Source organism: Mustelus asterias, chromosome 30 (assembly GCF_964213995.1).
Source record: "Mustelus asterias chromosome 30, sMusAst1.hap1.1, whole genome shotgun sequence".
Taxonomy (NCBI): domain Eukaryota; kingdom Metazoa; phylum Chordata; class Chondrichthyes; order Carcharhiniformes; family Triakidae; genus Mustelus; species Mustelus asterias.
The window spans coordinates 9,665,144-9,677,927 of NC_135830.1; the positions used below are offsets into that span (position 1 = coordinate 9,665,144).

The 12,784-nt window shown below is 48.2% G+C and overlaps 2 protein-coding genes across 2 annotated transcripts in view; both read right to left on the bottom strand.

The window, feature by feature from the left end:
* LOC144480736 (uncharacterized) overlaps window positions 1–11,568 on the bottom strand; it is a gene marked incomplete at its 5' end in the record, with an annotated part of 80,539 nt that extends 68,971 nt beyond the window's left edge. Inside the window, 2 exons of the mRNA XM_078200319.1 lie at window positions 1,451–1,894; window positions 10,933–11,568. Coding sequence (XP_078056445.1) covers window positions 1,451–1,894; window positions 10,933–11,568 — 1,080 coding nt within the window. The remainder of the gene's footprint in view (window positions 1–1,450; window positions 1,895–10,932) is intronic.
* Window positions 10,824–12,551, bottom strand: LOC144481051 (uncharacterized). Its single transcript, XM_078200704.1, has one exon. It carries the CDS (start codon window positions 12,028–12,030, stop codon window positions 11,611–11,613), a length of 420 nt encoding a protein of 139 aa, XP_078056830.1. The 5' UTR covers window positions 12,031–12,551; the 3' UTR covers window positions 10,824–11,610.
* Window positions 12,552–12,784: the final 233 nt, after the last annotated feature.

Here is a 12,784-nt window from a genome sequence, read left to right on the forward strand (position 1 = left end):
AACTCATTCTGAGTAAATATTCTCACCAGGTCCTCTGCTGGGGCCCTGCTAAGCAGCTTTAATGGTTCATGATTGCAGAAACTGAGCAGTCACAGGAATGTGGTCAAGATAGTCCAGTCCCATAATGCCTCACATTCAATCTGCAGTCCTTCAATTATAACAGAATATGTGGCTGTATGTAGCTGCCTCGGCCGTGGTCAACCCCAACACTGCCTTCCTGAACTGCTACAATGCCTGAGGTGTAAGTACACCATAAGAAGTCTCACAACACCAGGTTAAAGTCCAACAGGTTTATTTGGTAGCAAACGCCACTCGCTTTCGGAGCGCTGCTCCTTCGTCAGGTGAGTGGGAGTTCTGATCATAAAAAATCCTGTTTTGTGAACAGAACTCCCACTCACCTGACGAAGGAGCAGCGCTCCGAAAGCTAGTGGCGTTTGCTACCAAATAAACCTGTTGGACTTTAACTTGTTGTGAGACTTCTTACTGTGTTTACCCCAGTCCAACGCCGGCACCTCCACATTGTGTAAGTACATCCACAGTGATATTAGGGAAAGATTTCCAGCTACACATTCCAGACTTTCACTAACTGTAGGTGGATACCAGATTGATATATTCCATTCAACCACACCCAAGATGAGTTATTCCAATTCCTTTATTGTCCAGGACAATATATTCACAATATCTTTAAAACAGAAATTAAACATTCCCATTTGATTTCAGATACGAACATATTCTGTTAGTTTGTTCTTTATTGTCAATGTCAGGCTGGGGTTGTTCTCCTTGGAGCAAAGGACAAGATTCTGACAGGTTTAGATAAGGTGGACAAAGAAAAGCTGTTCCCATTAGCTGATGGGAGAAGGAGAGGGGGTCACAGATTTAAAGTTTTGGATCAGAGATGTAGGGGGGGATGTGAGGAAGAATATTTTAATGCAGTGAATGGTAATGACCTGGAACTCGCTGCCTACGAGGGTGGAGGAAGTGGAGACAATAAACATTTACAAAGGAAATTGGATGGGCATTGGGGGGGGTTTCAAACAGAAATGCTGACTAAATATCTCTGAACTTCCTCACATCCTGTCACTCTGTGATCCGTGTGAAATCTGAAATCAGGTATTCGCAACAAGACTCAAAGAGCATCAGCCCACTGGAGGCAAAGTTGTGAGACCGGCCAGTCCAGCAGAAAGAAACCCCCCGACCCTCCCCATTGACCAACTGTGAGAATGAACAAAATGCAGTCCTGGATGTAATTGAGAGCAGAAACAATAACAGCAGAATTCAACCCCTGTGAACTTGTTGGTGCCTCAGCAGCTGGGATGAAATTCTGAACCCTTTTTATACACTGAGCAGGTGGACAGTTTCTCCCCAGTGTAACTTCACTGATGTCTCAGCAGGTGGGATAACTGAGTGAATTCCTTCCCACACTGAGAGCAGGTGAATGGCCTCTCCCCATGTGAATTCGCTGGTGTCTCTGCAGGCTGGATGAAGCTCTGAATCTCTTCCCACACTGAGAGCAGGTAAACGGCCTCTCCCCGCTGTGAACTCGCTGATGTGTCAGCAGGACGGATGACCGAGTGAATCCCTCCCCACACTGAGAGCAGGTAAACGGCCTCTCCCCGCTGTGAACTCGCTGGTGTCTCTGCAGGTCGGATGACCGAGTGAATCTCTTCTCACACTGAGAGCAGGTGAACGGTCTCTCCCCAGTGTGAACTCGCTGGTGTGCCCGCAGGACGGATGACTGAATGAATCCCTCCCCACACTGAGAGCAAATGAATGGCCTCTCCCCAGTGTGGTTGCGCCGATGAGCATCCAGCAGACATGGGGCTCTGTATCCCTTCCCACAGTCCGCACATTTCCATGGTTTCTCCATGGTGCAGGTGTCCTTACCTCTCTCTTGGGTGGACAATCAGCTGAAGCCTCGTCCACACACAGAACACGTGTACAGTCTCTCCCCGCTGTGAATGGTGTGATATTTATTCAGGCTGTGTAACTGGTTAAAGCTCTTCAGTCAGTGCACTGGAACACACTGACTTGAATGTGGAAGTGTGTTGATGCTTTTTCAGTCAGATTGATGTTTGAAATCTTTTCAAATTTCCTTCCAGATTCAATGGCCGATGATATTCAGGTCCCAAGGAATATGACTCTGCCAGATCTCGACGTGACGTTCGAGATTTTAGCCTGTGATTCCTCTTTCAATGTCCTGTAAAACAAGTTGACACAAGTCAACACTGTCAGTACAGGATCGAAATTCAGAACAGACAATTCCAGTTTCTATGGAACATTCTTTCTCTCTCATTCCCCAAAAGCTGTAAATCTCCATCCCACACACTCTCCCTCCATTCTCACTCTGCTGTATCTAATATTCACCCTCCCAATTCTCCTGAAGGTGCTGATTGAGGCTGATTGACAGACCCATGCTCACTGCTTCCTGTCCTGGACACAGAGAGCTGGAAATCTCAATGCAGGCTGCCAGACAGATCTATGCCCATATGACTGGACTAACAATGTGTGGAACATACCTCCTGGATTCACTTCCTTTTCCTTCAGTTGCTGCAAGTCCCCAATTTCCCCCAGAATGAGAAAAGAAATGGAAAGGGGGAAACATTGATTTCCTCCCAGATGTTGCCCTCTTTTTAGGTCAAACCAAATAAACAAACTCAGATTAAGTCAGGACAAAGTAAAAGGGGAGCTCCCCAAAAAGGAGGGGGAGCAGCCCGAACAGAAATCAAAGTACAAAGGAAACTTAAAAACATCAAATTAAAATGTGATTATTAGGGTCGATAACGCACCCCAACCCCTGCGGTGCCCAGCGGGCGCGGAAGGCGTCAACCGCGCCCGTGGACACCGCATGCTCCCTCTCCAGGGACACCTGGCCGCGAACGTAGCCGCGGTAGAGGGGAAGACAGTCAGGATGGACGGCCCCCTCGATCGCCCGCTGCCTGGACGGTAAATGGCGCGTTTCGCCAGGAGCAGGTTCACGAGGAGGTCGCCATCCCGACCCTCCCCTCTCCGCACCGGGTGTCCGTAGATCAGGAGCGTGGGACTGAAGTGCAAACAAAACATCAATAAAAGGGTGTTTAGGAAAACATAAAGGGAGTGCAGCCTAAGACACTCAACATAGACATGGTCCACGGACTCCACAAGGCCACAGAAAGGGCAGTCTTCAGAGCCCGTGAACCAGTGAATCCTACGGTTGTGCGGAACTGCTGCATGCATCACCCTCCACCCCAGGTCCCCGACGTAATTGGGGGAGATCCCTCCGTAGAGGGACCTCCAGCAGGGATCTCCGCCGCCAGGCGGCAACAAGGCCCGCCAAGGAGTATCCGGGCGACAGGCGAGGAGGCGGTAGTGGAGGGTGTGCAGCAGCAGCCCGCACAGGAAACGCCTCCGCGCGGTAGAAAAAGGCACGGAGGGCATTTCCGCGAGGCGGCTCAGGCTGTGGGGCACCTCACCCAGGGAGGGGGGTTGAGGCTTTGGGCCAATGTGGAATTCTGTCCGAGCAGGGGAATGCTCGGGCGGGGTCCCACCGCACGCCTGCGCTGCCTCGGGTTTGCGTGCAGTTTCGGGGCCGAGCACGACCGTCCTAAGGTCTAGGATGGCTTTGGTCGCGCGCCGGACGGTCGTCCCCGCGCGCTCAGCCAACACGCGGGGACTCATCCAGCCCGCCCCTCCGCCATCGAGCACGTCCCCGATTTTGGTCACCCCGGCGTCCACAGCCCTCCTTTCCGCCAGCCACCTGAAGTTATACGGCTGGAGGAGCGGATTCCTGAGCAGCGGCTCTCGCACGAGAGCCGCTACTCCTGACGGGGGAGAGCTGCGTCGCGAGGCGACCGTGTTCCAGACGGTGAGGAGGTCCTGGTAAAAGATGGGCAACTCCTGCAGGGCGGTCAAAGCACGCCCCAGTTCGATATGCAGGAGCTGCACGTCATAATTGAGGCCGTGCCAGTGGCAGAAGAAATATGGCACACCATTGTGGGGGAGGGGGCTCAACGTAAAGGTACCTCGGCAGAGCCTGGAGGCGGAAGGTCGCTACCTGAGTGCGGAGGCACACCAGACCTTGTCTGCCCTCCTCAAGCGGGAGATGCAAAACCGCAGCAGGGACCCAGTGCAGTCGATTGCCCCAGAAGAACCGCACGAGGGTTCTCTGGATATCGGTGACAAAGCCAGGGGGAGGGGTCAAAGGGACCAGCCGGTACCACAGCATGGAGGCGAGCAGCTGGTTTATGATGAGAACTCGCGCCCGTGAATGGTCACAAACACTCTCCTCTGAAACAATTTAACTGATTTTAATATTAAAATCTCCTGCTCGAGCCTGCAGCTGGAAAGATATCAGAAGCATTGGCATCAGAGAAAAATCTCCCAGTTGAGGAAATCCCCGGGGAGCGGGGGTGATGTCACTGTGCAATTGTAAGTATGTGATGAGATCACAGACAGGAACACAGAATACCTGGGTCTGTGCAAACCAGTGATCACCACACATTATGGAGGATGTGAGGCTCCTTGACAGGGTGCAGAGGAGATTTATCAAAATGGTTTCAGGGATGAGGAATTATAGTTACAATGTTAGGCTGGATAACTTCGGGTTGTTCTCCTTGGAGCAAAGTAGATTGATAGAGGTGTACAAGGGTACATGGAGGTGTCAAAGTTTACATGCTCTGTCTACACGTGTACAAGCTCTGACTATGGGTCATCCAGTCTCAAAACGTTGGTTCTATTCTCTCTCCACAGATGCTGTCAGATCTGCTGAGATTTTCCAGCATTTATTGTTTTTATTTTCCTTTCTTTTTCCTTCTCTACCACCGCTCTGCCTCATCAATGAGACATTGGGACTCAGGGTTGATGCAGTTTGATGGACAAGTTGTCTCCATTCTGAGCACTGGGGAACAAGCCCCTCCCACTGATTGACAACATTGCCCTCTACAAACATGGCGGCCGCACGTGCGCATTGCTGCATATTGCCCCCAATAAAGATGGCGAACGTTAACCCGGGACGAACACGAGGAGCTGCAGCCCTTCTCGGTCCAAACTGGGTCCGAGAAGTTCTCTTCCGCGGTTTGCGGCTGACACAACATGCTTACGCAGCGTTTCCACCCACCTGGACGATCCATTGCTCTCTCCGTACCTCCAATCACCTCTAACAGATTTCCGAGCCCAGAACAAGAGCCGTTTCCCATCGCCATTACTCACACTGCGCATGCTCCAGTCAAAGCTGGCCCCGCCCCTCGTTCGTTCCCATTGGCTGGAGGACCGACCGCTCCAGGTCGGTCCTCCAGCACTGTCCCCTCTTCCCATTGGTCCGCGCTGCCGTCAATCAGCCGGGCATTGTGACGGTGATTTGCTGCTTGTCCAATAATGACAGTAAGAAGTTTAACAACACCAGGTTAAAGTCCAACAGGTTTATTTGGTAGCAAACGCCACAGCTTTCGGAGCCTCAAGCCCCTTCTTCAGGTGAGTGGGAGTTCTGTTCACAAACAGGGCTTATAAAGACATAGACTCAATTTACAGAATAATGGTTGGAATGCGAATTCTTGCAGCTAATCAAGTCTTAAAGGTACAAACAATGTGAGTGGAGAGCTTCCACTCTAACCACGTTAAACAAGCCATCCCCTACGGACACGCCCTCCGTATACACAGGATCTGCTCGGATGAGGAGGATCGCAACAGACACCTCCAGACGCTGAAAGATGCCCTCATAAGAACAGGATATGGCGCTCAACTCATCGATCGACAGTTCCGACGCGCCACAGCGAAAAACCGCACCGACCTCCTCAGAAGACAAACACGGGACAAGGTGGACAGAGTACCCTTCGTCGTCCAGTACTTCCCCGGAGCGGAGAAGCTACGGCATCTTCTCCGGAGCCATCAACATGTCATCGATGAAGACGAACATCTCACCAAGGCCATCCCCACACCCCCACTTCTTGCCTTCAAACAACCGCACAACCTCAAACAGGCCATTGTCCGCAGCAAACTACCCAGCCTTCAGGAGAACAGTGACCACGACACCACACAACCCTGCCACAGCAACCTCTGCAAGACGTGCCGGATCATCGACACAGATGCCATCATCTCACGTGAGAACACCATCCACCAGGTACACGGTACATACTCTTGCAACTCGGCCAACGTTGTCTACCTGATACGCTGCAAGAAAGGATGTCCTGAGGCATGGTACATTGGGGAAACCATGCAGACACTGCGACAACGGATGGATGAACACCGCTCGACAATCACCAGGCAAAACTGTTCTCTTCCTGTTGGGGAGCACTTGAGCGGTCACGGGCATTCAGCCTCTGATCTTCGGGTAAGCGTTCTCCAAGGCTGCCTTCACGACACACGACAGCGCAGAGTCGCTGAGCAGAAACTGATAGCCAAGTTCCGCACACGAGGACGGCCTCAACCGGGATATTGGGTTCATGTCACACTATCTGTAATCCCCACAGCTTGCCTGGACTTGCAGAGTCTCACTGGCTGTCCTGTCTGGAGACAATACACATCTCTTTAGCCTGTCTTGATGCTCTCTCCACTCGCATTGTTTGTACCTTTAAGACTTGAATAGCTGTAAGTATTCGCATTCCAACCACTATTCTGTAAATTGAGTTTGTGTCTTTATATGCCCTGTTTGTGAACAGAATTCCCACTCACCTGAAGAAGGAGCTTAAGGCTCCGAAAGCTTGTGGCTTTTTCTACCAAATAAACCTGTTGGACTTTCACCTGGTGTTGTTAAACTTCTTACTATGTTTACCCCAGTCCAACACCGGCATCTCCACATTAGCAATAACAGAGTCTCAGTGTAACAATGACACACACAGGCTCCAATACAATCAGAGTGGAGATGGGGCACAGAGACAACACAGCAAAGCACTGACTTACTCTGAGTGTAACAAATACAATGTTTGTTCAAATAATAAGTCATGTTGCAGTATGTTAGCGAACACAGCATTGGATCCAATGTAATGGTAATACAGTCAGTATCTCGTGCACCATAACCAAAGTTTCGGTTTCATTTGATAGTGTGAGTGAGTCATGGTCTATTGATATAATGTATTTAAATTCCGATGTGTGTTACTCTGCCACTGTCAGTATCAGACAATAACCTGTCTGTTACTCCAATTCTGCTGTATTCTACAACTGCAGTTTCAGTGTCTCTGAGGTCATTTTAACTGCAGGTAATCTGACACGGTAGCGCAGTGGTTAGCACTGCTGCTTCACAGCTCCAGGGTCCCGGGTTCGATTCCCGGCTCGGGTCACTGTCTGTGTGGAGTTTGCACATTCTCCTCGTGTCTGCGTGGGTTTCCTCCGGGTGCTCCGGTTTCCTCCCACAGTCCAAAGATGTGCGGGTTAGGTTGATTGACCAGATTAAAAATTGCCCCTTAGAATCCTAAAATGCGTAGGTTAGAGGGATTAGCAGGTAAATATGTGGGGGTAGGGCCTGGGTGGGATTGTGGTCGGTGCAGACTCGATGGGCCGAATGGCCTCCTTCTACACTGTAGGGTTTCTATGACATTAATGGAGACAAGAGGCCCAACAAACATTTGATTATAATAGGAGGACAAAGTGTAAGGGAGCAATGATATTTTAAGGCGTCTGTGTTGTGGTGAGTGTCACTGGGAGGTGAGTGATAAAATACAAGTGGAAACATCATGACAGAGACACATGTGACTGACTCGGCCTGACTGAGAGCTGTTATACTCGAGGCGAGAATATTGAGGACATGGGGAACTCCTGAGATTTCTGATATCTGAGGTGTATCTGTTAGAGGAACTGAAAATAATCAGTTCCTCCTCATGGTCATCTCCAGTTCTCAAGTTACACAGACACACAGGAAAGAGATCTGACAGCTCATCAAACACAATATTTTAATCTTCTGTTTGAGACACATTATAACCGAAAAGATCAAATCTTAAAACCTTAGGAGAGAAACATTCAGAATGTCACAAAGATGAGTGAACTGTCCAATTAATCCCATTCACCATAACTCTGCCAATTTACCTTCTGCAAGTATTTATCCAATTCCCTTTGAAAGCTACTATTAAACCTGCTTCTAGCACTTGTCAGTTTGTGCATTCCAGATCATATCAAGTTATTGTGTAAAACATTCTCCTTATCACCCCCTCCAGTTCTGTTGTTAATTGAATTAAATCTCTGTGTTCTCTGCTTACAGACCCTCCTGCACCTAGCAAATCGATTCTCTCCATCGACAAACCCTCCTGCTCCTGGGAGATAATTTCTCTCCATTGACACTATCATAAATCATTTGTCATTTTAAACACCTCTATTAAATCTCCCCATCACATTCCCTCATCTAAGATGGATAACGCATGTTTTTCCTGCCCTGAAGAATTATATGGACTCAAAATGTTAACTGTTTCTCTCTGAACAGATGCCGCCGGACCTGCCGGGTTTTTCTGCTTTTCTCCCTGTTTTTCCCTCTGTAATCATAGAATCATAGAAACCCTACAGTGCAGAAGGAGGCCATTCGGCCCATCGAGTCTGCACCGACCACAATCCCACCCAGGCCCTACCCCCACATATTTACCCGCTAATCCCTCTAACCTACACAGGACTCGAAGGGGCAATTTTTAACCTGGCCAATCAACCTAACCCGCACATCTTTGGACTGTGGGAGGAAACCGGAGCACCCGGAGGAAACCCACGCCGACACAAGGAGAATGTGCAAACTCCACACAGACAGTGACCCGAGCCGGGAATCGAACCCAGGACCCTGGAGCTGTGAAGCAGCAGTGCTAACCACTGTACTACTGTGCCGCCCAATCAGAAATTCTTCATGATTTTGAACATCTCGATTAAATAGGAACACACAGAGACTGAGAGAGATACAGAGGAAAGGAGAGACAGAAAGACTGAGAGAAAAATTGAGAAAGATTTTAAAAAGCAGAAAGTTGAGGTGGTCAAAGATAAAAGCTGAGAAATAGAGGAAACAAGCAATACAGAGAGAATGATATAAAATATAAGGGAGCAGGCTATCAGTTCCCAGCTATGGGGAGCAGAGGGAACTCAGTAACTGATCCACAGACACAGCTGGTTATATCTGAGAATGGAAACTCTGAACAGAAATAACTGGCTCATTTGTAAATGTCACCACAATGTGACCTGTGAGACTCTGCCCTGACTCTGTGGACAGATATCGGTCACATTGACAGATGTTCTCACCAGATTGTTGTGCCTGGATTTATTTTCTGCTCAGAAATGAGAAGTGCGTTTTTGAACCGGCAGCAGAGAAACAGGAAGTTGTGTTACCCGAGAATGAAACAGCCGGTGTCAGTTTGATGTTATCACCGTGAACAGTCTTCCTGTCTGTGAGGGTGAACTCACTCTGACAGCATCAAGAACAACCACACAGATTGCTGCCGCTCTCAGCATTACATTCACCTCCATTCCCATTTTAAACAATAAAGAAAGGAGATTATTTGGGTTTTTAACATTCACTGAATTGGGAGATTGACTGAGGGTCATCACTGGGAGAAATGAGGAGGAATTAGAGAACAAATGAGTTTTCCCAAAGAGGGTTATTAGAAAAGAGGAGATTTAAAGTGAGTCAGGGCCTGTCAGAGGCAGTGGTAGAGAGAAGCAGGGAGGATTGAATCTCCATCAATTAGATGTTTTCTCAGACAGCGAAGAGAGATGAAGTTTGTTTGTGCCTTTTCAGAGAGAGGTAACGAGAGAGAGAAAACAATGAATAAGTTTAAGCAGATCTGAAATAGGAAGGTTAAATGAGTGAGTGTTTGAAAGAAAGATAGAGAGACATTAAGTGATGAACACAGTATCTGAGAGGGAAGAGGTTAAGTGAATGAGAGAGGAGTGAGGTTAGAATGTAAGAGAGATGGAAGGTAACGTGTGAGTGAATGCCTGGAGAGAGAGAGAGAGAGAGATGTTCAGTGAGTGTTAGAGAGATGAGAGAGGTTAAGTGATTGAGTTTCTGAGAGAGAGGAGATGTTGAGTGAGTGAATGTCTGAAAGAGAGGAGAGCAGGTTCACACCCAGGGGTCACTGAGAATGATCAAAATAAGGAGATCACCCAGAAAACTACCAACAGGAAACTTCAGCTGAACACATCACTCATTCTTAAATGGTCAGTCAGGGCTCTGTTGCTGCTCAGCTTCTCTCTGTTCTGTTTATAATGGTTAAAGGCTGATAGGAGTGAGGTTTATTTAAAAGGATAGTGTATGGGAAGCACACATCAACAAAACTGAGAATTCTTGGACACACACTGCAGCTCCTTCTCTATCTGGGAATCAAATTGTTGTCTAATTGTCCCAGCAGTTAACAGGCTCCTTTGAACTTCTCCAGCTGCTACTTTAATGCAGACTTCCACCAATTTATTTGAAGCCAGTTTCTGTTCAATAAACCAGGACTGACACACACACATTAAAATGTTTTACACTTTTCTTCATTCTAAGTCTGGAAACCTAAACCTGCCGTTTCACTCTCAGTCAGGAATAGATCCCAGTTTTACACCAATCTTTGACAGCACGTTTCCCGCATTCACCATTGTTCTTCCTGACTCTAAACACAGTTGTAAAGGAGCTTCTGTTCTGTGTCTGGGAGCTCGGAACCATGGAAAAGAACGACTGGGACACATTTCTCACACACCTCAGGATTCATCCACACGGGGACTTTGCTGTCAGTGAAAAGTGACGAAAAAGACCAAAGTGCTGTTTGTCCCTCTCAGCGTGACCCTGAAGGACTGTGTCAAGAATGAAGTTCTGTTCCTACTGTATGATCCTCCCTCAGATTGCCCTTTCTGAGCTCCAGCCTGGTGACGTTAAACACTCAAATGGAAAAGACAAAAATCTACAACAATGATTCAATCAAATGTCTATTTCACATTTATTCAGAATATCAAACCTCAACAGAAGAAAAAAGTCAGAGTGAAGATGATTCAGACCTGGATATGATTAACAGCATCAATAAGTGTAGAATCCAAACCTTGCAGTCCCTTGTGAACTCGCCGGTGTGTTAGCAGGTGGGATGACTGAATAAATCCCTTTCCACAGACATTACAGGTGAATGGCCTCTCCCCAGTGTGAACTCGCTGGTGTTTCAGAAGATAAGATAAATGAGAAAATCCCTTCCCACAGACAGAGCAGGTAAATGGCCTCTCCCCACTGTGAACTCTCTGATGTGTCAGCAGGTTGGATGACTGACTGAATCCCTTCCCACACATGGAGCAGGTGAACGGCCTCTCCCCAGTGTGAACTCGCTGGTGATTCAATAGGTTGGATGAACGAGTGAATCCCTTCCCACACACGGAGCAAGTGAATGGCCTCTCCTCACTGTGAACCTGCTGGTGTGTCAGAAGGTTGTATGAACGGGTGAATCTCTTCCCACATTCAGAGCAGGTGAACGGTCGATCCCCTGTATGGAGCTGCTGGTGTATCAGAAGGTTGGATGAATTAATGAATCCCTTCCCACAGTCTGAGCAGGTGAAGGGCCTCTCCCCAGTGTGAATTCTCTGGTGGTTCAATAGGGCAGGTGGACGGCTGAATCCCTTCCCACACACACAGCAGGTGAATGGCCTCTCCCCAGCGTCAGCAGATCCTTTTTGTTTTTAAAGCTCTTCGCACAGTGGGAACAATTAAAAAGTTTGTTATCAGAGTGAACAAGTTGATGTGTCTGCAGGTGGGATGACTGAATGAATCCTTTCCCACACAGAGCAGGTGAATGGTCTCTCCCCAGTGTGAATACGTTGGTGCGTCAGCAGATCTTTTTTGCATTTAAAACTCTTCTCACAGTCAGAACATGTAAACATTCTCTCATCTGTGTGAACAAGTTGGTGTGTCACAATGTGGGATGAGCGAGTGAATCCCTTCCCACACACAGGGCAGGTGAACGGCCTCTCCCCAGTGTGAACCCGTCGGTGAGTCAGAAGGTTGTATGAATGGGTGAATCCCTTCCCACAAACAGAGCAGGTGAACGGTCTCTCCCCAGTGTGACTGCGCCGATGAACTTCCAGTTGTGATGGGAAACCGAATCCTTTCCCGCACTCCACACATTTCCACGGTTTCTCCATGGTGCCCTTGTGTTTCTCCAGGTTGGATGATCAGTTCAAGCCACATCCACACACACAACATACACGTAGTTTCACCCTGCTGTGAACTGTGATGTTTTTTCAGGCTGTGTAACTGGTTAAAGCTCTTTCCACATTCAGTTCACTGGAACACTCTCACTCGGGTGTGTGTTTGTCTCGATGCTTTTCCGGTCATACTGATGTTTAATTTATTTGCCCACAGGCAGAACAGACAAATATTTCTCTTTCTATATTCAAAGACCGATGATATTCAGCTCCGAAGGAACTGAATGACTTTGTCAGATGTGATGTCCGGTTTGAGTTTTCTGTCTGCCAATCTTTCACTTCCAATATCCTGTAAAAACAGTTTAGAAAAGTCATCACTGTCAGAACACGATACAAACTCTGAACAGACAATTCTAGTTTCTCTGGAACATTTTTTCCTTTCTTGTTCCCCCAAATCAGTAAATCCCCGTCCCACACACTCTCCCTCCTCCCTGGGCTGAAATCCAAACCCATCTCACCATTTCTTTCCTCCACTCCCAGTTTTCTCCCTCCCTCTCCTCTATCTGGATTCAGTTCTCCAGCTCCTGTCTGCAGACTGACAATAAAACCAATGGGTCTTACTGGGGGTGTTGGGGCCTCCAGCGGGTGTTTGTGAATCCTCCCCGCCCACCTCCCAGGGTTTCCTTCCTTCCCAGAGATCAGAGTCCTCATTGATTTGAGGCCAAAGTGTAACCTCTTATTTATTGTCCCC